General features: G+C 48.9%; 1 protein-coding gene across 5 annotated transcripts in view; it reads right to left on the reverse strand.

Moving 5' to 3' along the window:
- Nucleotides 1–6: 6 nt before the first annotated feature.
- The window catches only part of LZTS1 (leucine zipper tumor suppressor 1), a 33898-nt gene continuing 10249 nt past the window's right edge, over nucleotides 7–23655 (reverse strand). For 4 of the 5 annotated variants that reach the window (XM_025203479.1, XM_025203480.1, XM_006022982.2 and 1 more), the window contains exons 2-4: nucleotides 7555–8036; nucleotides 4960–5778; nucleotides 7–3263 (exon numbers count right to left, since the gene is read on the reverse strand). In XM_025203479.1, the coding sequence (XP_025059264.1) occupies nucleotides 2586–3263; nucleotides 4960–5778; nucleotides 7555–7899 (1842 nt within the window). In that variant the 5' untranslated portion in view covers nucleotides 7900–8036 and the 3' untranslated portion in view covers nucleotides 7–2585. Of the gene's footprint in view, nucleotides 3264–4959; nucleotides 5779–7554; nucleotides 8037–8507; nucleotides 9293–23655 lie in introns of those variants that run through there. The other variant, XM_014519660.2, reaches the window with a different exon arrangement.

Here is a 23655-nt window from a genome sequence, read left to right on the forward strand (position 1 = left end):
GGCTGTGGAGATAGAATTTTTTTCTTTTTCCTTAGGTTCGTTTCAGGCCAAAAGGGAGGAGGCCCCTGAGCATGACAAAGGCTTGTGGATGAGAACCCGATTTCTCACCTCCTGGCCCATTGGAGGCTGACCCTGTTCGCACCTCTCTGGGGGTAAAACTGGACAGTGCAGCCACATGGGCTTGGAGCAGCATTTAGCAGGTGCCGAGCTCCCTGGAGCTCATTTCTATGCTGGAGTTTTCCCATTACAGGCAGGAGGAAGATTTAAGACGGTGGCTAGAAAACAAAATGAGATCATTTTCTTTTACCAGCTCCTGTCAACTGCTGTGCCTGGAACCCACTGACTTAATGGCACAGAGGAGAATAATAAGGCAGCCAGCATTTGATAGGCGAGAAAGTGTGGGGGATTCAGTCACAAAGAAGAGAGAAATTGCCTCCGAGCTGGGTATGATGCATGTTGGGCCGAATCCTCCCTTGGAGTAACTAACACCAGTGGCTTCTGCAGTGTTTCTCCAGGGAGGAGTGCGGTTTGGAAATTCAGATAAATGCTTGTTCTTTATGTGATAGAGATGTCCCTACACTCAGCTACCTGGCTGGCAGGTACAGCAGGGAGGACGATAGTGCAATAGCCTTCCCCTTTGTAAATCTGGGGCCTGATTCAGCATCGCAGCCATCTGCGGTGATTTATGCCAGGAGAAAGTGGGTGTAAAATGCTACTGTTCCAATCTGACAGCATCTCACGCCCACTTGGCACTTTATATAAATGGCTGCACAGAAAGCAAGAATCAAGTCCCCGAGCTTCGAATCTTCATCAGATCACAAGGGCAGTGAGTTTCCCAGAACTCTGTCAAATCATTTGCTGCCACCAATTCACAGGCTTGGTGCAGTTTACTCTTCCCAAGAACCAGGGCTAGAAAAGAAAAGGGTGGCACGGCTCAAAACTGAGCTAGGTTGGAAGCTCAGCGCTGGCACGGCAGAGGCTGGGCAGAGGTGCGGCACAGTGGATCCGTTTTGTCCAGAGCTGAAGATGGGTAGGATCACCAGGAATTGAGAGTTCGCTAGGTTTCCTCACGATGGGAATAGCATAAGGAGTTGCAGATCAGACGGGAAGATTAATGATGGGACATGGAGGTAAATGGAAAATGGGGCAAACCGCAATGCGAGTTTTTGATAAGATAACCAGTTTTCTAAACAGAGAAGCGTAGTCAACCTAATACCTGTGGCGTTCAGCATTTAATAAGGCGCTACGTGGGAAATGGTTAGCTAATCTGGAGAAGATGGATTTTGGTGGAAAGAATGGATGCCGGGTTAGGAACTGGGGACAAGGCCTCAAAAGCCAAACCCTGGCAATTGTTTTCAGCTTAGCTTTTTGGATACCGAACAGTTTTCAGTAAAAGTGTTTGCAAAGCACCTTAGGGTTTCCTTTTCAAAATTCTTTTGAATTTTTCAGCCTTTTTTGGTGCAGCTTCTGTCCTTTATCCTGACTGGCTGCAGGAGCCTGGATTTCATTGCTCTGAAGTGGTCTGGGCAAGGGGAGCTCGTGAGCCCAGATGCGCCCTTCAGAGCAGTTGACTTTTCCTGGTGGCTCTTGGAACTTGTTTTCTGTTGCACCTGGTATCAATCCTCATCCGTTTGCCTCCCAGAAACCAGACGGGATCCTCTAATCCCTCTTCCCTCACCTGCACATGCCAACCATTAGCACACCAGCCAAGTGGATGGATGGGCTCATGTCAAGCCAGCTTATCCTGGGGCCTGAACTAGCTGAAGGCTGGTCATTCTTGAGGCACTCTGTGTTAATCGAATGAAAAAGAAAGCTCGGCAAGATTTGAATCCAAGTCACCAGCATGGTAAAGACCCACTCAGCCCTTAGCAACTGGAGCCTGGAAGGCTTCCACAGGTCTCTGGTGGAATAAAAGCTTACAGATCTGAGAAACCAGAATCAACTGGAGGAAGATGAATGTTTTAGAGCAGCTTTGCATGTTCCCCAGGCCTTGGGCCAGGGTTCAGTGGCTAAAATGGGGTGTTAATCGTTTCCTGTAGTGCACAGGAGGAAGAGTGGCGGTGTCCCTAGTCTCCCTGTTCCAGGGACTGGACCAGTGTGCGTATTATTTGCTGAAAGGAGGCTGGTTTCCTTCAAGTCACTGACCCAGTGGTCCCTCTGGACTCCTGGGAATTTTTGGCCAGTGTCATATAATTCCCTGATAGAAGAGTTGTTTGCTAAAGTCCTGTTCCCCTCCCACCCACCCCCCACCCCTTTCCCGCTTCTCAGTCCTATGAGCAAGGGCAGCAAGCACCTTGCAAAGGATGCATCAGACACGAGGAGCAGATGATGGGCACGTCACCATTGGCACACACGGCTTTTTCACCTCTGCAACACGACAGGCAGCTGGGGCACCGTCCTGGTGCAACACTGGGGGCTCACGAGCTGGCTGGGCAGCCGGCTCGGCTAATACACACACAGCTCATCCGAACTTTACACGGGCCACCTGGCATGGATTGAGCTGCCAGGATGTACTCCTCTGTCCTCACCTAAGAGAGGCCTCCCTCCCCACTGCCCAGGTGTGGAGGGACAGGGAGCAGGCCTCCTCAGATCTCGGTGGCAATGATGTCTTCATAGGGGACGTCAGTGCCGTGGATGTCCAGGTCGATGGGCTCTTTGCCATCCTCCCCTGCGGCCAGCTGCTGGAGCATCTTCTCCAGGTTCTGGTTCCTCTTGTACATGTGCAGGTAGCTCTGTTGCAGCTGCTTCTGGTACTGGATCACCTTCTCCTTCTCCTCCTTCCAGACCTGCCGCTCATGCTGGAAACTTGAGGTCATCTGCTCATTGTTGTCTCGCTCTGCCTTGAGCTCTGCCTTCAGCCTCTCCAAGTCCCCCTGAAGGGCTTGGACATCCTCCATTTTCCCGCTGGCTGGGTTGACAGGGGCTGCCCCATCCCTCCCTTCGTTCCACTGCTCCTTGAGGATGGTCAGCTCCGTCCGGAGGTCCACAATCTCCTGTTCCAGTAGGTTCACCTTCTCCCTTAGCAGCTCTGACTCATTCTTCTTGCGCTGGAGCTCGTTCTCGCACACCTCCAGCTCCATGGTCTTTGTGTGCAAAGAATCCTCCATATTCTGGGTTTTCATCTCCACCCCATCCATTTTCCCTCTCACATCCTTCAGCTGGGCTTTCAGACTCAGGATCTCACTGGTCTTGGCATTGAGGTCTGTCTGAGACTCTTTCAACTGCTGCTTCAGGAGGGAGATTTCACCAGACTTCTGACAGACCTGAGGGGGGGAAAACAGCACCTACAGTTAAGGCTACTGCCTAGAAACCATGAACCCTCGACAGAAGAGGCCAAAACAATAGTAAATCACAGTGTCATTTAGTTTCCTCCTTACCAGTACAGCCAGTGGCAAAACTGGGGAGAGAACCCAGTGGTCCCGGCTGAGAAATCTGCTTTGGCCCTGGTGCCAAAATAAGTTTTACACTCGTGTGCCACCCCTGAATGTTGCACATAATTCAGGTGCAAAGAACTATGTATAGAAAAGGCAAGATTCATATCCATTAACACAGACTTGTGAGTGGAGCCTATCTGGTAGTTATGCCAGGTCTTGACATGAATGGGTCTTGCCCACCGCCCAAAGCACAGCTGTAGGACTTGGGCAGCTAAACCCCAGTGACAGTGCGACTTGAACTCCCAAATCCCTCAACAGCTTTGGAAAATCTCTTCCCTCGAGGATGCATTTTCAAGGGCTCTGTACCCACAGTGCATCAAGGGCCCCATTTCCAGCAGCTCCTGCTGTTATGCTCGCAGCCAAAATGTCCAGATCCAAATACCACCAAGCCATCTGAAGCACTAAGCTATTCTGAACACCTGGCCCTTCAGGAGTGTGGTGCTGCCATTATCAGTTTAGACACAAATCTATAGAAATACTTAAAATGAAAACTCACATATGACAAAGAGTTAAAATCAATTTATACTAGGTGCTGCTGCCTCATGAACAGATTAGACCCCAAATAGTAATGCTTCTGTCTGTGTGGCAGGGATGAATATCTGTTGGTGTTTTTTATTCAGACTGCTAGGAAGGGAATGTTGCCCTTGAGTTTTCAGCAGTATAAGTGTCTAGTTTTAACAGTGCCCAATCAATAAGAAAATTACATAAAACTTCAGCCGGGATTGGGAAGGTTTTAATCCTCTTTGATGAATGACCAAGATAACCCCAGGTAGTTGTTATTTATGTAAGTAGAGCAGCTTTACTGTTCCTGCGGGGGCAGTCCGCAGCGTGAAGATTTGTGTGATTGGATATTTGAACAACTGAGTTATTTTACTGACCCATTTTTTTCAAACAGTATTTTTTGCTGTGCAGTGCTGAGCAGGGGGGGAAGTGGGACACATAAATCAACGAGTCAGAGAACTACCATCTGACAGGCAAATGGTTTCTCTGGCTTAAGCAGACATATTCTCTGCAATCTGTGCTTACAAGCACCCACATGCAAGCATGTGTGAGCTAACTGCAGTCAAAGACGGCTGAAACACTTCACTGGTCAGCATAGTGTATTTGTACAGGAAAAGCAAAGACCAGGAGATAGAAAAGAGTGAAGCACGTTGCATTAATGGTTCTGATCTCAAGCCTCTTGAAGACAATGGAAATCTCTCCACTCACTTCACTGGGCATTGATAGGGCCTCAGTTGCCTGCCTACTAGAGTTCTGGATGCTTTATAAATGCAACAGAGAAGTGAAATAAAGGAGATTAGACATAGTGCATCTGTAGATGCAAAAGGGTACCTGTGCAGGCAAGAAGGTATTTACACAAACTTGTCTTCACATACCTAGTTACCAGCTTTGTATGTACACCTGTCCATTTTGGGGATGCAGTCATTGACTTCCATGGGCGCGCACACTTTTCTGCAGTCACAGCAACTGGGACCCCCCCCCCGACTACTCTGGTTCTGGTGTTTCAGACAGGGCAGTGCCTTACCTCCCACTGAGTTTCTTCCAGCGCTGGGGCAAAGTTGGTCTTCTCCTTCTCACAGGATCTCAGCTTGGTCTCCAGCAAGTTTTGCTCTTTCATGAGCTTTTCCAGCTCATCACGGAGCTGCTGCTTCTCCTGCTGCAGCTGAAACACCTGGAGGTGCAGGACCTGCTGCGTCCGCTGAGTCTTCTGGTTGGTCTGCTTGAGCTTGCTGTTGCACTTCTGTTTCAGCCCGTCCATCTCCTCCTTGCAGCGCCTCTGCTTCTCTTCATAGACCTGGCAGGAGGTGACTTCTTTCTCTTCAAAGCTGGACTGGAGCTCCTGAAGCTCCCCTTCCCTCTCCAGCAGCTTCTGCTCCAGCTCTTGGATGGTGGACTCGTCGGTGGAGATAGGGGACCGGATGCAGGAGGTTTTCTCAGAGGCGTGGTGAGCAGCTTTCCCGGGGTTGATGATCTTGTTGCCACTGTCTGAGAAGGACATGGCCTTGAGGCTCATCATGTTACTATCTTGGATGATGGAGCACTGGGTGATGTTGTGGGCTGAGCCTCCAAAGCGGCTGATGGGCCCAACGGGGGTGACCAGGGGATCCAGCTGGTAACTGCTGCTGGTACTATGGGTCGGGAGGCTGGACATAGAGTTTCTTCCAGAGTCAGACAAAGCTCCAGAGCACAACGTGGGCTTGAGTTCTTGGTCCTTGGTTTTTTCTGGAGGATGCAGCTGTTGAGAAATGTGACTGCCATTTTCTGGAGAGGAATGGAGGATGGCACCTGACCGGGGGATCACTGGCTTGAAGGCGGTGGGCCTGGAAGCACTCTTCTCTGCACCCTGGAGAGAAGCAAAGATCTTGTTAGTACATTATTAAGGCCATAGGTCACTCTACTCCTTCTCCTTAGAAGCCTTCAGGCTTTCTAATGGCAGCTATGGGGTCCTCAGTACCTGGGAGGTCTATAATTCAGAGCATAGCTGCACCCTGTTAGTTGACAGATTGTGCAGCTGTCTCTTCAGGGAGAAAGGGGGAAGGGTAAAGGGTGAAAGGGATGTCCATACATATCGTAGTCAGCTGTCTGGAATCCCAAAGCTGAGGAAAACTCCAGAGTGAGCTTCAACTCCCCTCCCTTGCTGCCTCCTGAAACAGCAGTGAGGCCTGGCAGCTCAGCCACACTATCTACTTCACTCTCCTAGCTCTTCTCCCGCCATTCCCAGCCGTGGCCCGAGCTCTGGAAACGTGCAGGGTGAGCATGCTCCAAATCCAGTAACTGCAAAGCATGATTTAGCCAGCTCGTTAACAGTAATTGGACTCTAGGGGAGCGATCTTAACAGTACTCTCCATGGGAAAGGATAGGGTGGGTGGTTCCAGTTCTTTGATAGGGTGAACCCAGAGCACCAAGAGGTTAAGAAACTCATCTGACAGCACAGAACGAGTCAGTGGCAGGGTAGAAAAGTCCCAGATAGTGGGAGTCCTGGCTCTGACATTTCTACCACTCCACCATGCTTTCCTCCCAAATGTAGAAATGGACTTTGAAGGCCTGATTCCCTACTGCCCTGCACCTTATGCAGCTATGAACATCAGGGCAGGTGGGTGCCTACATCTTGTACATATTTTGTGTTGGTGCAAATAAGAACACGAGAGCAAGGCTGTGACTCCCAGTGCCCTTGTGTCCTCACTAGGTCCTGAAGTCTTAACCTGGGAGATGGGCCTGCCCTTTATGATGAGATAGCTCTGGGATTCCCTTCCTATTTCTCTCTTCCAGCACAGGGTCTCAGTCTGGAAAGTGTGGAGACACTCTTTTCGACAATACTGTCTGCTTGGATGAGGTGGCAGGTAGCACATGTCCTGTTGGGCTGGGCCTATCCTCTAATTATTTTGATCCCTAAAGCATAATGGGATCCTGTTCCCAAGCCAAAAGTGTGCTGCTGTTTCATACAGGATACTGTTCCCCCCTGGCCTGTGTCCCAGCAGGGATCCTTTAGTTTCTTCCAGCCCCTGAAAGCCCCCACAATGAATATCCCTGAAACTGCATAAGCTGCTAAGTTGCTGGAGCGCACACGCACATTCATGGAAGTGTTTCAGGGCAGAGGAATGAAACTGTTTGCAAATTGCAGCCTCGTCACAAATATAAGCGAGGAGTTGCTAGCAATCCAGTTTCTGGCTCTAGCTGCAAGAGCTTTTACAGATGCTCTCAGCTTCCTTACAGAATCAGAACATGCTTCTTGTTTAACCAGTGGCTGCTGCCTTCTGAAAAAGCTTCCCACACCCTCCTGTTTATTTCTGTCTGTACCTTCAGGACTCTTCATTGCCACAACAGCCACCGCCTGAGCACCTCTGACTCTATTTACCCCTATTTCCCGTTTTCCTGATGCTTATAGCTGGGAACCTGAAGCCCCACAACCCATTTGTCCCACAAGGTGCATTGCTTTAGCTGTTCTCCGGACAAGTCTCGCCCCTGGTCGCTCCAGACTCAGACAAGGGCTGGTCCATTGGTGCCAGTCTCAGTTGCATCTTGTCTGCACCAGGAGCCTGCCACAGTAGCTGCAATTAGGGTGAGTCCCCGGGACAGACCAGACCTTAGCCAGGGTGGGAGCGGTCTCAGGGTTACTAACCAGTTCTAGCTGATTGGAAAATGGCATCAGTTTCTGTGGCGTGTGGCTGCCATAGTCCATACCAGTCGCCCCGGCCTGGTCCCCGCTGGACAATGAGGTATAGTCCGTCCGGTGGGTGGCGTGGGCTTTCTGGCTGACCTTGATGTAAAAGAAGTCCTCATTCTTGTTGCCTTTGGAGCTGGACTTGTTGTGGCCGGAGTCCTGGGAGAAGCCGAACCGCAGAAGCCCGTCTGAGTACCTGTTCAGCTTCTTCAGGTGGGAGGACTTGCGGAGCTTGTACTGGGAAGCCCGGCAGTGCTTGCTGTGGAAGCTGTGGCCAGAGATGAGGCTACTGACACTCCCCATGACGTCCCTGAGCTGAGGGCATGTAGTGCAGAGAGGAGACCCCAGGTGTTTCTTCTAGGGAGATGTCCTGGCTATGGGTGGAGAGACGTTGTGCTGCAGTCATAGCAAAGATCTCGCTGTCCCTGGAAGCTGTGAACCTGGGGGAGGCAAGAGGAAAAGAGAAGACGATTGCACAAAGCAGCTGAGGGGTGTTGCGGTTTCATGACTACTACTCAGCAGAGCCTGGACACTTCAAGGTGGGATTCCCTGGCCAGTGTTAAGCTCGACTCAGCTTAGATGATCTAAATGGTCCCTGAAAGTCTTAACATCTGTGTATCTAAGTGACTGGATGAGTGTTTGCATCATGAAAACACTCACCCCTGGCATTAAGTAGCAAGCTCCACAAAGAGGTCGAGGCCCATCTGACCCTTCTTCTCCAGGTCACGGCTGCAAGCAGTTTGGCAGGGAGCACGCTCATGGTGTCCCAGTCCTTCCCTGCCATAGAGCTAACAGACTACATCATGCTCCCACCCACCACGAACAGGGAGAAGCAGCAACACAGGGAAGCCTGCCCCTTCACCCCCATTGCATGATAGTCTTTTTTTCCTCCACTTCTCTTCTTGTCTCACCTGCAAAGTCTGCTTTGATCACTGAAGTGTTGCCTCTCACTGACAGCTTAAGGTGAATGATCGTGGTCAAGCTGACCTGCTTTTGGAAATGGAGCGTGTTCGTGGGAACTTGGCACACACAGCACCTGACCACCGCTAATGGCTACCACCCCCTCCTGTCAGCCATGCTGAGTCCAGGGAGACACATTCAGCTCTTTTAATCTTTCCATCTAAGTCAGCCTCTTGCTCCCTGATCTCCCTCCAATTTTCCACGCCCCTCTTAACCTGCCTCAAAGGGATGTTGTGAGGCTTAATTACATTTAATGTCTATGCAGCACTTAAGAAGATGAGAGGCATTACATATGCACCAAGCATTATTATTATGGTTCAGAGGTATGCAGAGCTGTATACTAATTCCCTTTGCTAGAAAAGCAGCTCTTCAGAGCCTCCACGGAGCTGGGCTTCCAATGGCGGGGGTATAATGAAGATGTACCTTCCATCTAGATAATTAAAGGGTTGGGTGGGAAGAAGGGGGGTAGGGACAGGTTGCTAGTAGGCAGAAATTAGAGCATAATCAAAATGAACTAAATTCAGCTTCCATGGGAAGAACAGAATGAAGGAAAATTGCTTGGTGGCTGAGTCATTCCAGCAGGGTGAACAATCGGAAGCAATTCTGCTTCCCACTGCTTGCAAAAGAACTCAAAGCTTTTATATTCCCTCTGCCTTGGGTGTTACCACTGCCGTCTTCCTTCATCTGGCTGTGCTTCAGTCCCAGAGCCCTGCCACCTGAATGCACTTCCTGTAAGCATGCAGGTTTTGCATGGGATACCTGCAGGGGGAAAACTAAGGTTGGGGGAAGACCATATAACACTGTTGCACAAGGCAGCGCAGTGAGAGAGAGTTAAGGATTGCAAGTGATATATATTTTGCCTGGGAAAGTGGGAAAGCACTAATTCTCTGTCTGGGATAGCAAAAGGCAGCTTGTGACAAGGGCTGCCCCTGTAAGGGCTTGGAGAAGTCAAGAGAGGTAATGTTAGTCTGAACTCAAGCAGGAGGCAGGGTAGATGTGCACCTTATCGACTTAACTAAATCAGGGATTCATAGCCCAAGCTTTCATAAGCAGTGGGCTTATTTCAGCAGATGCTGTCTGATGCTTGAAGACGCTAAATAGCTAATAGCAGTTTAGAGGGAAGGCCCAGCCCAGGTGAGACGGATCTGCTGATTAGGGTGGATCCCCTGTGGAAGGTATAAAACAGTTCTCAGTAAAGGCTTGAAGAAAAAGATGGGGGGGGGGGGGTAGAGGATTGCCTTTCTGCAGGGAGGTGGGATTGGCTCTGTGGCTTGCAGGAAGAAGGGGATTATTGGCTGCTGGCATGGGGCCTTCAGTTACTTTGTCAGGGTGGGTCTTTCATTTTTGGAGAGTAAACTTGTCTGGGGAGGCTGGGAGGGAAAAAAAACAAACTCACAACAGAGCTGATGGGCTTGATCCAGATGGGAGAAGTAGAGCTTAGAATAATACAGCCATGCTGGCGTGCATGATGGAGGATGACTAGGAGTAGTGCTTTAGCAACAGTCTTCTCAAGAGACAGGCTCCTAGCCAAGGCAAGACCATCCTGGTCCCAGCCACTTGGCTAGGACGGAGAGGCTTAGCAGGGCTGTGGGTTGTGGACTGCTGTCAATTGGTTTTGATATATATTTTATATAATGTAACTTTTTTCCCTATAGGGAGGGGGTTCCCTTCTAGATTGCTAGGTAGGGCTGTTAGCCATAGGCCACTTTGAGGTTTGGATCTTGGCTGTTCATTTAATTCATCAGTTGCCACCACTATTTTCCAGTCCACTCTTAAATGCCTCAAGCAATGGAGCTTCCACCATGTCCTGGAGGCAGCTATTCTACCATCTCATACATCTTGCTCTCAAAAAGCATGTCCTACATTTTCCTGTTCTTAATTGTTTCTCATCCCCTCCTGATTAGATTCTTCACCCTCCAAGTTAGGTCATCATTGCAGGTACCCAAGCCAGATGCAACTTTTCTGACCTTCCCTTGCGTGTCCGTTATCCTGGCCCCTTAACAACAATTTCTATTGTTCTTTGAGTAACTTCCCAGCTGCTGCTACTCAGGTGCCCTGTGCTTGGAGATGGTGTTCTGCACCCCAGCCCTGCAAAAGGGTAATTACATGAAGAGAGAGGGAGTCCAATTAACTTTTAACTGTTTTATTAACATGCTGCAAGGATCCCAGGTTAACCTAAGGTAGAGGACCAAGAATTTAGGATATTCACTCAATCCCCAAAACTGGATTTAGGGATTAAAGGGGGAAGTAAGTAGGAAGCAAGGTGTGAATGTGGGGTTTTTCTTGCCTGGTATGTCAAAGCAATCAGTGGCTTTGGATGTATTCAGTCCACTAAATAAGAGGGATAAAGTGAGTGGAGGGAGAAGAAATGCTGCTCCCCACAGCCAAATTAGTGCGGAAACTCGATTACGTAGGTGTGTGCACTTATCTGGCCTATGCCTGTGTGTACAGATCCCTAAAAAAAAAAAAAAAAAAAAAAAAAAGGCAGCATCACAGAGGAAAAGCTTCCAAATAGCTATTGCCCAAGCAAGGCAAGACTTTCCTGCAGACAGTACAAACAAAAGGAAAAGGAGCTGTTCTAGCTATGTATGCAGGCTGCTGAGATTTTTCAAAGCTGCCTAAGAAATGTTGATACCTCAACATTAATAGAAACAGAGTACTCAAACACCACAGGTACTATTCTACCAGCAGAAGACAGGCTGAAACAAAGAAGCTTCCCCCTCAGGTCTATCTTCAAATAAAAACGCGCCTATATACATTAGCAGGGTTGTTGTTAATATTACTATGGTGCCCTTTGTTTTAACTTGCCTCCTATGTATCAATAAAAGGAGCCTCTTTAATATTGAAGGGGGCGGGAATCATTTCCTCCAAAGTCCAGGCAGGGTATCCAATGCAGGTATTTAGTCTGAATTGTTCTACAAATGGCTTCTGATCTGGAAGGCCTTCATAATTGGAGTTCCTGTTGGCCTGATTTTGAGAGAGCCTACAAGTCTGAGTAAGCTCCGAGCTCAAAATCGGGCCCAATGCCTCTCAAATTGGGTCTCCTAAATGGACCCCCACAAGAATTAAAGGCCACTTTTATCTTAAGCAACTTGTTTCAGGACTTCCCAGTCTCTCTGGAAGAGGCGTTTCAATGATTCTCTTCCCTCCTACGCACCCCTGAAAGACTTGGGTTTTTTTTTTCCTTTTCACTTAAAAGCTAACATTTGAAAAGCATGGAGGAGTTGGCATTCACTGAGCAGCATTAGCATAAACTGAAGAGCCCAGCAAACTGTCAGTCTGCAGAAAACTTGGAGCAAAGAAAAAAAAAAGCCCTTGGTTCCCATCTCCTCTCATTTGGAAGTGTATGGAAAAGGTGCATGTGACTGTACAGGTCTGGGCAGAAGTGTGCAATGATGAGAGACAGAGAGAGTCTCTCACAGGAACTGCATATGTACAGTGAGCATGTGTGGATTTCGTGTGTGTGTGAATGCCTGGCACTGGTGTTGTGTGTGTGAGTAATGAGTTTGTGCTGTTGAATATGGCACTTGTGACTGTATAACACGTATGTTTGGCATGCATGTGTGACGTGTTGCTATCTGCCCGTGCGTATAGTGCCTGGTGCCTGAAAGTACCTTGGTGTACGTGCTTTGTCCTTGGAGGTGATACATCTTTATCTGTGTCAGTCTGACACTGACTGAGCGTGAAGGGTGCTTTATATGAAGATTGCAAATGTCACACGTGGTGCCTGAGTGGCCACGATGGTGAGTGTGCAGTGTGTCTGACCAAGCTCGCCTGTCTGTCTGCAAGGTGTCCAGGTGACTTGTGCAGGGTCAGGAAGTCAGGCTGAGCACTGTGGCCACAGCCTTGCCATTGTGCTAACCCCATCCCAAGTCATTAACCTCTCAGGGAGCTGCAGATGTCAATCCTCTCCCTTCCAAACCCCTGGCCTTGTCTGATTTGGGGGGTTAAACATGATTAAATTAAAATGTGATTTGCTCTGTCACTCACCAACTGACAAGGACTAAAATAAAGAAAAGGCACAAGCCTTTGCCCTGGCCCTGCCACCTCCCAGCAAATTATCTCCGTGCCTCAAAGCCTGCGCTTGCTCTTTTGTTTCTGCTGGTTGGGCTGTGACAGTCTTTTGGGATGTGGGGGGATGGAGGCTGCACAGGCTCCAAGCTGCTCTGGTATCAGTCGGACTTCATTACCAATGCATTACATGTCAAAGCTGCACTGGGGGACACAATGAAGGGCCTGGCCGGAAAGCTGGTGCTTTGTCATGCAAACAGGGCTGGGTGTGCAAGATAGGGTGGAAACTCATGTTAAAGGACCAAGGGGTCCCCAGGATAACAGCATGGTACTGTACTGAGCACGGGGGGATTACAGCATTGCCATGGGGCAGAGGGATCAGGGGCGAGGGCCAACTTAGTGCTGGCATAAGGTAGCCCTACTGATTTCAATGAAGAATTCATCCTACACCAGGGATGCTCCTGGCCCCCCCGGGTATTGGTGTGTGTGTCTGAGCAGCAGGGCAAGCTGGCTATTAAATGGGAGAGAGCTCGAAGGCAGGTAGCTGTGTTTGCATCTGGCTAGACACCCTTAACAGGATTTTGAGGGCCTGTTAACAAAACCAGTTGAGGTGGAATAATGGCCCATATGTGGGACTTGTTACAAGGTCCCTGACAATCTCACTGCTCCTTTCCCTGTGTCGCTGAACTCAGCACAGTACAAGGAGAGGGGCTGGTATTAATCTGTGTGATGGGAGGTGATGAGAGCCCCAGGGCTCACCATGCAAGGACCTGAACAGAGTGCCTGCCCTGAAGAAATTAAATGGAAAAGCCGAACAAAGGGTGACGGAAACAGGGGTTAGCTAGTCCTGTTTCACAAGGCCCAAATACCTAGGGGTCAGACTAACTGGGACCGCCAGCCTCAACAATACGGAGGGACCAAATTCCAAGGAGACTTAGACAGCTCAGGGTCCTTTGAGACCCTGAACCTAAGTGACTTGCCCAAGGTCACGTACCAAGTCCGTCACAGAGCCAGGAACTGAACTCAGATCCCTCAGACCTATCGAGTGCCTGAACTGCAAGGCCAGGCTTCCCTTCTTATGGCTCGCGGGTACCAAGAGCACCCGAGGATGACGGGCAGTTTCAGAGGAGCCTCTGTGTTTTGGTGCTTTGCTCTGCCAAATGGAAAGACGGGGGGTTCTGTGATACCCAAACAGCCATTTCCTGCAGGGCCTGGGAGTGCTACTCCTGTCCTGATCCTTTCTGGCTGTGTGGGCTTAAGGGTCAACTCTTCTGAACTTCCATTTCCCACTCTGCACAACAGGGCGAATGATCATGGGGGAGGGATTTGCAAGACTGCTTTCAAGGTGCTTTCAGATCTCCAGTGCAAGGGATCCCTGGTACATTTTTATACCTGTGTGAATAACAAATAGCACAAATGGACTGGATGTCTCCACAGGAAGCCTGTCTATGTACAGGCATGGAGAGCTCTCTGGTCTCCGTGTTCAGTGTGAGCCCATGGGTTGGAGGTAAAGAGCAGGGAAGGACAAATCAATTCCTGCCTTTGCAGGAAGAAAAGGAAAACTAAACTGTGCTATGCAGGTGCTTCCCAGAGGGGAGGAAAGTCCTCCCCTGTCTCCATTTCTCCCTTCATGGACTGCAGTATTTAGTTTTATTTCCTTGCTGCCCCTCAAAGCATATTTGCTTTGAAGCCATTTGTCTGTTCTCCCTGTCATCTCTCCCTTGCTAATTTTCACATGGGCAGTCTCCCTCCTTCCGCCCCCCTGTTTACTTTGGCATCTGAACGATTTTTCTACGAGCCTTTCTCCAACCTTTGAAGCCCATCTCTCCTCTTTCGCTGACTCCCACTTTCACCCTTCTACCACTCCTCCCTCGGGGTGCGAGCATTTCCTTCCCTCCCACCACTGATGTATTTTTTTCTGTTCATGATATGTTATTATTCATCTTTGCTACTGCCAAACAGCCTCAGTTGCTTAGCAGGAGATCAGGGCAACTAGGTGCTCTTTAGATACAGTCAGTACAGAGATGGTACTTTTCCTCCAAGGGCTCACAATCTAGGATCTCCATATCTACTCTCCCTATAATGTAGGAAGGCAATGCTATCTCCTTCCATCACCATACTATACTCCTCACTGCCTGATCCTTAATGTCACCATGGACTTTGAGGACCTGATCCAGAGGGAAATATTCCAGCTGGCAGGTCCGTCTCTTGAGTTGGCAAGCCGGTCAGTTGACCAGTCAAATATTGTCAATTGACTGCATATTTGTGACTCATCAGAGATTATAGCAATTTTATTAAAAAACCCTACATTTTTTGTCATTTTCTTGACAAAAATATGATTTTTTTAAAGTGTTTTTTGGCACATTTCTTAATGGGAAATTTATGCTTTTTTGTGTATTATTTGAACCGATTGGCAATTTTTTTACAATTTTTGACTGATCATTTTTGATTTACCCCAGCTGACTTCCTCCACCCCCAGCTGGTTTCCTGCCCCTTGGGCAGGGGACCGGACCCGATGATCTCGCGAGGTCCCGTTCAGCCCTAATGTCTATGAATCGATGATATCTGACCAGTCAATTGACCAAACTTTATTCGACCAGTTAAATATCCAGTCCTACTCAGAAATGAACTAAAATGAAACCACTCATCTCCAAGCCTTTGTTTTGGGAGTGAGCCATGGACTCCAAGCCAGGATGCACCTGGCCCTGATTTCTGGGATAGGTTGAATCCAACCTCATATTGGATGCCCCTGAGCCGGGACATCCAAGCATTCAGTGGAGTCAGGCAGATTTAAATCAGCTGAGGATTGAGCCCCTGGTCTCAAGTGTGTGCAAGGGAGTGAGTGTTTGTTTTATTAGGATCCTGTAACTCCACCCTGAGAAGGTACAAGGAGAACATGGTTCTACCGTTTCTCATTAGAGCCAGGATCTGAGAAGCCTGCTCATTTCAACCCTCCACAGAAATGGCAGCAATAACTTTTCAAGTGCCCTGTCAGCAGAGCCAACCCTCGCCCCCACACCGTAATGTTCCCCCTAATCGTACTAATGGGTATGAATTCAAATGCCGCCCATGCAGACGCCATCCTTTTGGCGTTCAATTGTCGCTCTGCACTAGTGAAGGGCCCCATTACAAGGCATTCATTCACTCTAATTCATTGTCCCCCATTCATTCATTGACATTCATTGGGATCATTTTGATCGCAGGCAGCAAGCGAATTGAGTCAGGGATTCACAAAGCTCGCACATGTGTTCCATCCTGATTTGCCATTAGTTAAGGGGAACACTTCAGATGAAGAATAACCAGCCTCAATTACATGTTACATACACTCTAATAGCCCAGGAGTCCATCACACTTAATGTTATTTCAATGAACAGTAGGAGAATTTACACCCACTCGCTGTTGCTTATTATCAGAGTCGGCAGTGGGTCTGGTACTAATTTGGGTAGGCTTGAAGCCAGTGCAACGTGAATCTGTTGTACCATCTCTCAGCAGTGCCTCTGGGCAGCTGGGCCTGTGCATTTGCACTAAAGAGCCTGCTGTGGGGCCACAGACTAATGGTGCAATGGCTCCAGGAGGGAAAATGGGGCAGAAAGCAAGCAGTGAAAAAAAGCATCTTTACCTACTGAGTGGCTCTCTGCACCCAACTATATTGTTCCAGCTGGAGGAATGGCCCTGCCAGCCCAGCCTGAGGACGCTGCTGCTCCCACCAACATAATCTGATTCCAAGGAGCAGAAATAAGTAATAAATTGAGGATCAGTTTTTAAATCTACTGAGCACCTAAATCCTTCAGGCTCAGCTTTCCTCCTGAGGCACTCAGGGTTCAGCATGCTGTTCCTTGCTTGGGACCTGACCACTGAACTGTAGAGAAGTAGGGCTGGAAGGGACCTTGAGAGATCATCTAGTCCACCCCTCTGCCTGTGGCAGGATCATCCCTACCCAAACCATCCCATACGTGTCTGTTGTCTAGCCTCTTAGCAAAACTACGCAGTCAACCCTGGCATAACAACAGACAAAACATTTTCATCTGTCGCAAGTAAAGCAGGGGGACCACAGTGACCAATGTCCTGCTGCTGCAAAGGTTGTTAAAATAGGTTCAAGAGCTCCAAGGAAAAGGGACACACTCCCCACTACAGTGGAAGCCAACCCCCACCCCCCATAGTCCATACTCATGTGATCACGGGGTGAAATTCATTCTTGACCCCAATTGATCTGAATCTGAGTGGGGAACAAGACCCACTAGTCAGGAGCCTCTGGGTTTGAGTCCCAGCACAGCCCAGTTGTGATCCCCAGCCTTGGCTACAACCAGCACTCCACGCTTCCGAGGAAGTCTTAATAAAGACACTAATGCACGTAGCAGCAAGAGGGGGAAAAATTCCTTCCGGCCCCATGCAGCATCTAGCAAATGAAAAAGCAAACACATAGGCATAGCTATACCTATATCATCCTTAACTACTGCCTGTCCAACCTCTTCTTGAGCCCCTCTGTAGATGGAAGTCCACAACTTCCCTTGGCAGTCTATTCCACTGCCTCTCTGTTCGAACACCGCAGAGCTTTGTTTCCTGATACCCAATCTAAACTTACTATGCTGCCACGTCAAGCCATTGGTCCATGTCCTACTCTCTACAGCAAGAGAGAAAAGGTATTTCCTTTCATCTTTATGGACGCCCTCCAAGTATTTGAAGACTGCTATCATGTCCCCTCTTAAGCACCTTTTCCCATAACCAGATCCATGCAGCTGACCTCTTGCAACCATTGCACCACATGAATGTCAAAGTGCACTTGGCAGAGCCCGTGGCAGAGCTAGGACCTGGCTGAGTAAGGACTGAGAGGACCTTCCTGAAGATGCTCGATTTCTCCTGGTCACTGGCAGGGGCACAGAGAATTACCTGAGGGGCCTGTCATTTTTGAGACAGCAACTCTAGTGCTGTCCCAGAACTGGGACTATTTTTGGTTATACTGGGCTAATTAGATATAGTGGGCTAATGTGGCTATAGTGGGCTATAGTAGACTAATTAGCTCAGCAGTAAATGGTTCAGTGTCTACACATGCAGGGCTATTAGGCTGGAGTAAACTAATAAACTCCACAGCAATGCATGTGTAGATGCTGACACAGCTGGCTAAGGCACAAGGGTGCTTCAGTGTGGGGGCTGCCTGCCCACTAGCCCCGCATTGGAGCACCCTCATGCCCCAGCCAGCCCCTCTGCAGCACGTTGAGCCAGGTCAGAGCAGCTCCGGGCTGGCAGGTTGATCCTCAACATGCTGCAGTTCTGGGCACATGTGTAAACGCGGCACCTGGGAGCAATAAACTCCAGCATGATAAGCGCTGGAGTTTATTGCCGCGCATTAATATAAATGTTTAGATGCACCCAGTATGTATTTCTGCTCATGAAAGCATTGGGTGGGGAGTAGAAATCACAGCCTATTAAGGCTACATGCTTTGAATGGCTGATTTCAATGCGACCGCTCTGATGGCATCCCAAGCCTTGAATAACAAGGGTGCTGCATGACGGGGGTTGAGAAAACCGGGGAGTCCAGGGTTGAACTAACATTTAGCAACAAGATAGGTTGGCAGAGCAACTCATAGAGGTAGCTGAGTTGGTGTTTGTCGCTCAGCACCTCATTTAAGCCATTCCTTTTCTTTACAAGAAAGTGTCAGGATTCCCCCGAGGGAACAGCCCTATAAAATTCAATAAAGGAGTCTGTCCCGTCTGGAGAATGGTTATAGGAAGCTCACTTTCTCTAGAAACTGTCTATGAGCCAGACCCTCAGCTAATATGAATCAGCAAGTCCCCTTGACATCAGTGGACGTACCCTGACTTACACCAGAGGAGGAGCTGGTGCAGCAAGTGCTTGCAATAATTCGTCCTAGCACGTCCACACTGCCCTAAGGCCTTAATTGATGGGAATGCTCATGGGGCTTTCCCCTAAGGGTCACCCATCAGCAACATGAGCAAATATGTTTGGGCTTTATTTAGTGGGCTCTAGGATTAAAATGAACCAGGAACAGTTAGAGCTTACAGCTAAAATGCCTTAGCTTCAGCTAACGGGCACTGTTCCCAGAAAAGGCTGATGCTAGCGCGCACAGGCTGCAGAGAGCTCCAAGCAGGTTCCAGCTCACAGGAAAGTCACAGGATGAACAAAGTGACCTAGTTGGGTAGGGACAGACGGGGTGGGGGAGTGATCTTAAGGGAAGCAGTGCCCGAATAGCACAGGGTGAGATTAATGAGCTCAGCACACAAAGCCAGCTGGCTCCCTTGCAGCCCCTGGGGTATCAATAGATTTTCTCTGCCCTGGCTGCAGCACCTGACCCTTTGTACCCTTCCCTGGTTCCTAGTCCTCATGTCCACACAGGATAGAGGGTTTGTTTCCTCAAGCAGTGCTTGCCAGTGAGGTGAGGTTGCAGTCCATCCCTCTCCCTACTGTGTATCAACTCACCCCTTTCGTGGCCACTCAGGTCTATGTGCCTGATTTCAGCCACACAGGTATAAGCTTATTGGCTTTCCTGGAGTCAGTCCTGATTCATCCTGGTGTCTGTTGGTCCTTGATGAGGGAACAGTCCCAAAGCTGCTGTTTCAGACACTACCCCCTGAGTCCCTTCCAGCTGCATCTGGCTTGGATTCTTCCTGCCCATGGGGCTGGCAGAGCCCTGGCTTAGCTGCCATGAGTGGTATCATACAGTGTGGTTCCTCCTGCTGTTTCTGTGGGAAAGGAAACTCTGCCTCATGCCAAGTTGGGAAGGGGTTTGCCTGCTGGCGAATTTTGAGTCCAAGGGAGCAAGTGAGCAATCCTTTTCCTAAGAGTTTTTCATAGATTTCATAGACATTAGGGCTGGAAGGGACCTCGGAAGATCATTGAGTTCAGCCCCCTGCTCAAAGGGCAGGAAGCCAGCTGGGGTCATAGGATCCCAGCAAGATAAGCATCCAGTTTCATCTTGAAGGTGTTCAATGAAGGCACTTGAACCACCTCCGGTGGCAGGCTGTTCCAGACCTTGGGGGCTCGGACAGTAAAGAAATTCTTCCTTATGTCCAGCCTGAAACGATCTTGAAGTAGTTTGTGACCATTCGACCTCGTCATCCCTTGGGGCGCTCTGGTGAACAAACGTTCCCCCAGATACTGGTGGTCACCCCTGATAAACTTGTAGGTGGCCATCAGATCACCCCTGAGCCTGCGCTTTTTCAGGCTGTGCTTGGTGCTGCATGTACTCATGGTGAAAGACTGCTCCTGCCCCAGGAAGCATGCTCTTCATCTCATTTTGTCTTCTGCAAGAAGCCTCACGTCATATACATTTTGAACCTCATCAGTGATTCAGCACTGGAGCATGGTGCCCACACATAGCACATCAGTTATGCCCTGGTACAAAGGAAACATTTGTATGAGCCATAGTTAAATACTCTTTGGGGGGTGGGGAAGATCTTTTTAGTTTATTTAATTCCTAAGAGCATCTGGCTTTTCCCACTAATGAGCAACTAATATCACAATTAAAGTGTTGCTAATTGGAAACTGAGCTTTGAATCTTCTGGTCTCCCTTGTCCTCTTATGAGCTGGCTGAATCTTTGGGGATTCAGGGTTCAGTCTTACAAGGCATGGAGCGCCCTCAATCCCCACTGAAGCCCAAGAACATTTGGGGGCCCTTGGTTTGTAATGAATTCATGCTTTGCTGATAACAGGCATGCTTACTCAACAAGCTATGTGCAACAGCAGGGAGCTGGGACTGGAGCGTCTCAATCATCCGGCACTGAACTTGCAGGCTTCTTTCTAACCTTTGAACTAAAGCTCTGGCTGTAAGATATCATAGCAGACAATCCTTTTCCTCCCCATGAAAAAATGCTTGCATTGGTCCCCTACATCCTGACAGCTGTTCCAGCCACTTGGTGACAAAAAAACTCCTAGCAATGAACACCTTGTGAGGATGTTGCTGGTGGGACATGGTTCAGGAAGATTTTGCGTGGGATGTGTTGACTGGCAGTTACACCCACCACCTTTCTGAGGAGTGCCCCTTCCTCACTGAGATGCCAAATGACTGATCTTCTTCATGAAATATGGGTGAAGGGGATCTCACATCCCCAACACCAGTTATTTTTGGACCTGGGAACTGCATGCATCTGACAGCTGATGCCGAGGTGGGTGACAGCTGAAATGCCGAGCATAGTTTTCACTTCAGATCTGAAAGGCCCTTTTCACTTGTCTATTTATGAATCAATAAAGCAGGATCTGCCAACGCGGAAAAAACAAACCCCCAAAAAGAGAGTTCAAAGGGTCTGGCGGCTTATCGCTGGCTGCCATCAGTACTGCTCCTCCAGTACATCACTGTGGGGTGCTCTGACTCTGAGCAGTGTTTAGGAAGCAACAGCGTGTTTTGCATTTGTGCAATGCACAGAAGTTACCGTAATGACCAGTAGCCAGTCATTATAACGAAGGAAAAGTGCAAGTGGTTCAGAGCTGGATTCTCAAGCTGGAAGTCTGTTGAAGAGATGAAGTTCCCTGAAGGGCTTCAAGATTTTTTTTTCTCGGGCTCAGTGGAAATGCCATAAGAACCATCTTCCTTGTGGTACTGTGACCTTTCGAATACAGCTTTTTGGGAGTAGCCAGTCCTTGATGCATCTGATGACAGGTTACCCCCACCCCTCTACTCAACTTGGGCAGTAGCACAGCCAGAAATGAAGCCCAAGTGACTTGACTCATCTAGCTAGTATAAAATGGTGCTTTGGGAAGCACTGCAGTATTTCCCAAGCCTGATCTCTATGATTAAATCTCTAGTGATGGGGGAAGCCATTTCCTGGTTGTTAATGACCAGTTGATGGTGCTAAGGACCCTCAAGCCAGCCCTTCTAATAGTGCCAGGAAACCCCCTTGTTAGTGCAGTGAATTAACCCTGTGAAGATACAGAGGAGAAAGTATCTTTGCATGTAAACTGAAAAGTTAAAAGTTAAGCCGCAGGTTGCCATAGAGACATGGTTCAGTTTGCAATCTCTCTTTTATTTTTGTCCTCCCCTCCCAAGCAATGGGAGAGCATCTGGGAACTAACTGGGAAGCCAGGCCACCCGGGTCCTGTTTGGAAGGGAGCCTCTGACACACGCAACCCTGGGTGCCAGGCAGACTTTCCGGGCATCATACCTGAGGCTGGCACTCCCTGCGTGCCCTGACTGCCAGTTAATTCTAGGTAGCAAATGTATGTAGATAAGCTGGCATGGCCATGCCTCACTTGGATGTGCCCCAGAATACATCTTAAGTTGAAAGCAATCCTGGGACCAGATACCATAGTGACTGATGCATGATAGAGAAGAAAGAAAGAGGCAGAAACAGGGGAGAGAGAGGAAGAGAAGAGGAAGGAAACAGAGAGAAGTAGGAGGGAGAGAGAGACAGAGCAAGAGGAGGAAAGCAGAGAGAGCGGATCTCCAACCACAACTTGGAAACTGAGTGAACGGCTGAGAAGCCAGCTCCTCCAAAGCCTCCGCTTCCTCACCGCAAGGCAGGAGGGAGCCTGGAGCTTGGGCACAGCTCTGGCCTGAGCATCCTGCACAGCTGAAATCCCTGCAGCAAAGGCTGGGGTGTAAGATAGGGACTCACTGTGAGAGACCTCCCCCAGCTGAACCATTCTGTGTCAGTGATCGAGCTCCTTCATCAGCTTTAGAATGAGCTGATATGTACTGTCCCCTTGAACTTTCAGCTCCCTTTGCCGGGCTCCTCTCTTCATCTGCACCCTCCTCTTAGCTCAGTTACTAAAGTACTACTCAGCAGAAGCACTTGCACTCTTTTACCCCTTCCTTGTGCCACCTTTGCAGGCAGGATAAGTAGCCGGGTGGATCCCTGAAGCATATCCACTTCTGATCTGCTTTGACCCCATTCCCTGTTCCTGGCTCTGCTGAGAAATGGTCATTGGCTTCCACTGCACAAACATCCCTGACTCCTGAGACTAGCAAACGTGATCCTTTGGTGCGTTCCCTACCTGTCATTCCTGCCTCAAGTCTTACAGCTAGGAAGTCACCAAGCTCCAACCCTCTGGGCAGAACCACAAACCTTCACCAACTCTTTCCACTTCAGGCAGGCTTCACTTTTGCAATGAAAGGACTCAGGTTTCACTCCCACTAGTCATTTCTTGCTGGAGTTTACCAGCCAAGAAGTGTGCAGGTAATGGTAGCCCACTGATGAGCCTACGTTACAGTTTTCCCTGCGGGCTAAATGTCAAGCTCTAGAGCCTTGGACCTTTATTTCCATGCTGGAGGTCACCCCAACCATCTCTGCTGTGTCAGCTGAGAAGGTGTCTGTCATATAACACCCCCTCCATCAGTTATCTTTTGGGTTTGAACCCAGGATTGGCACAGACCCTGGCTGCCTGAGCTCAGGGATTAACTCCATTACCAGCTGACAGTTGCAGAAAGTTAAACTCTAGTGGACTAGAGCCACAAAGTGGCATGTAAGACATACTTTGCGAGTCCAAGCTGCCAGCTCATGGCGGTTTGCACTCCCTTGTCCTTACAGATTTCAACTCATTCACAATTAAGACACTAAGCAAACCTTACCTATCCACAGCCCCCCATATTCTGTTTCTGAAAGAAGTGACATGGACGTGGGTATCTACATTTCAACCAATGCCCTGCATAATTATTGATGTCCTTCCTGAGCTCAAGTTAGACCCCTCTGAAGAATGATTTGTGCCCTCAAATCTCACGGTACAGTGCACCATCCCAAAGTTAGCGTATAAAAAAGCTGCTTCTTCTACCTACGACGTTTCTAGTAAACGCATAATTGCAGCACCTAAACTTCATACGCAGAATTAAGCAAAGCCATATTTCTAAGGCAACTATACCTTCTGTCCTGCTCTTGTCTGTGCTATCAATTATACTTGCTACAACTAAAGTAATTTTCAAGGCTCCCATTACGCTCGGCCAAACAGGATTCCACTGTAGCTGAACTAACCGCAAAGGCAACAGCTCTAGTTGGGTTGAAATGAAGGAGCAATCTGCAAAAGGGAGCCAGACTCACTCTTCCATGTGAATGCAAAAGCTTTGCTGTGTTGCTATTCTTTCTTTCCCCCCCACCCAAATTCCCCTCGTGTTCTCAAGTGTGCATTGCATTCACTCATTCCTG

This window comes from Alligator sinensis, unplaced genomic scaffold, assembly GCF_000455745.1.
Source record: "Alligator sinensis unplaced genomic scaffold, ASM45574v1 scaffold98_1, whole genome shotgun sequence".
In the NCBI taxonomy this organism is placed as follows: Eukaryota; Metazoa; Chordata; order Crocodylia; family Alligatoridae; genus Alligator; species Alligator sinensis.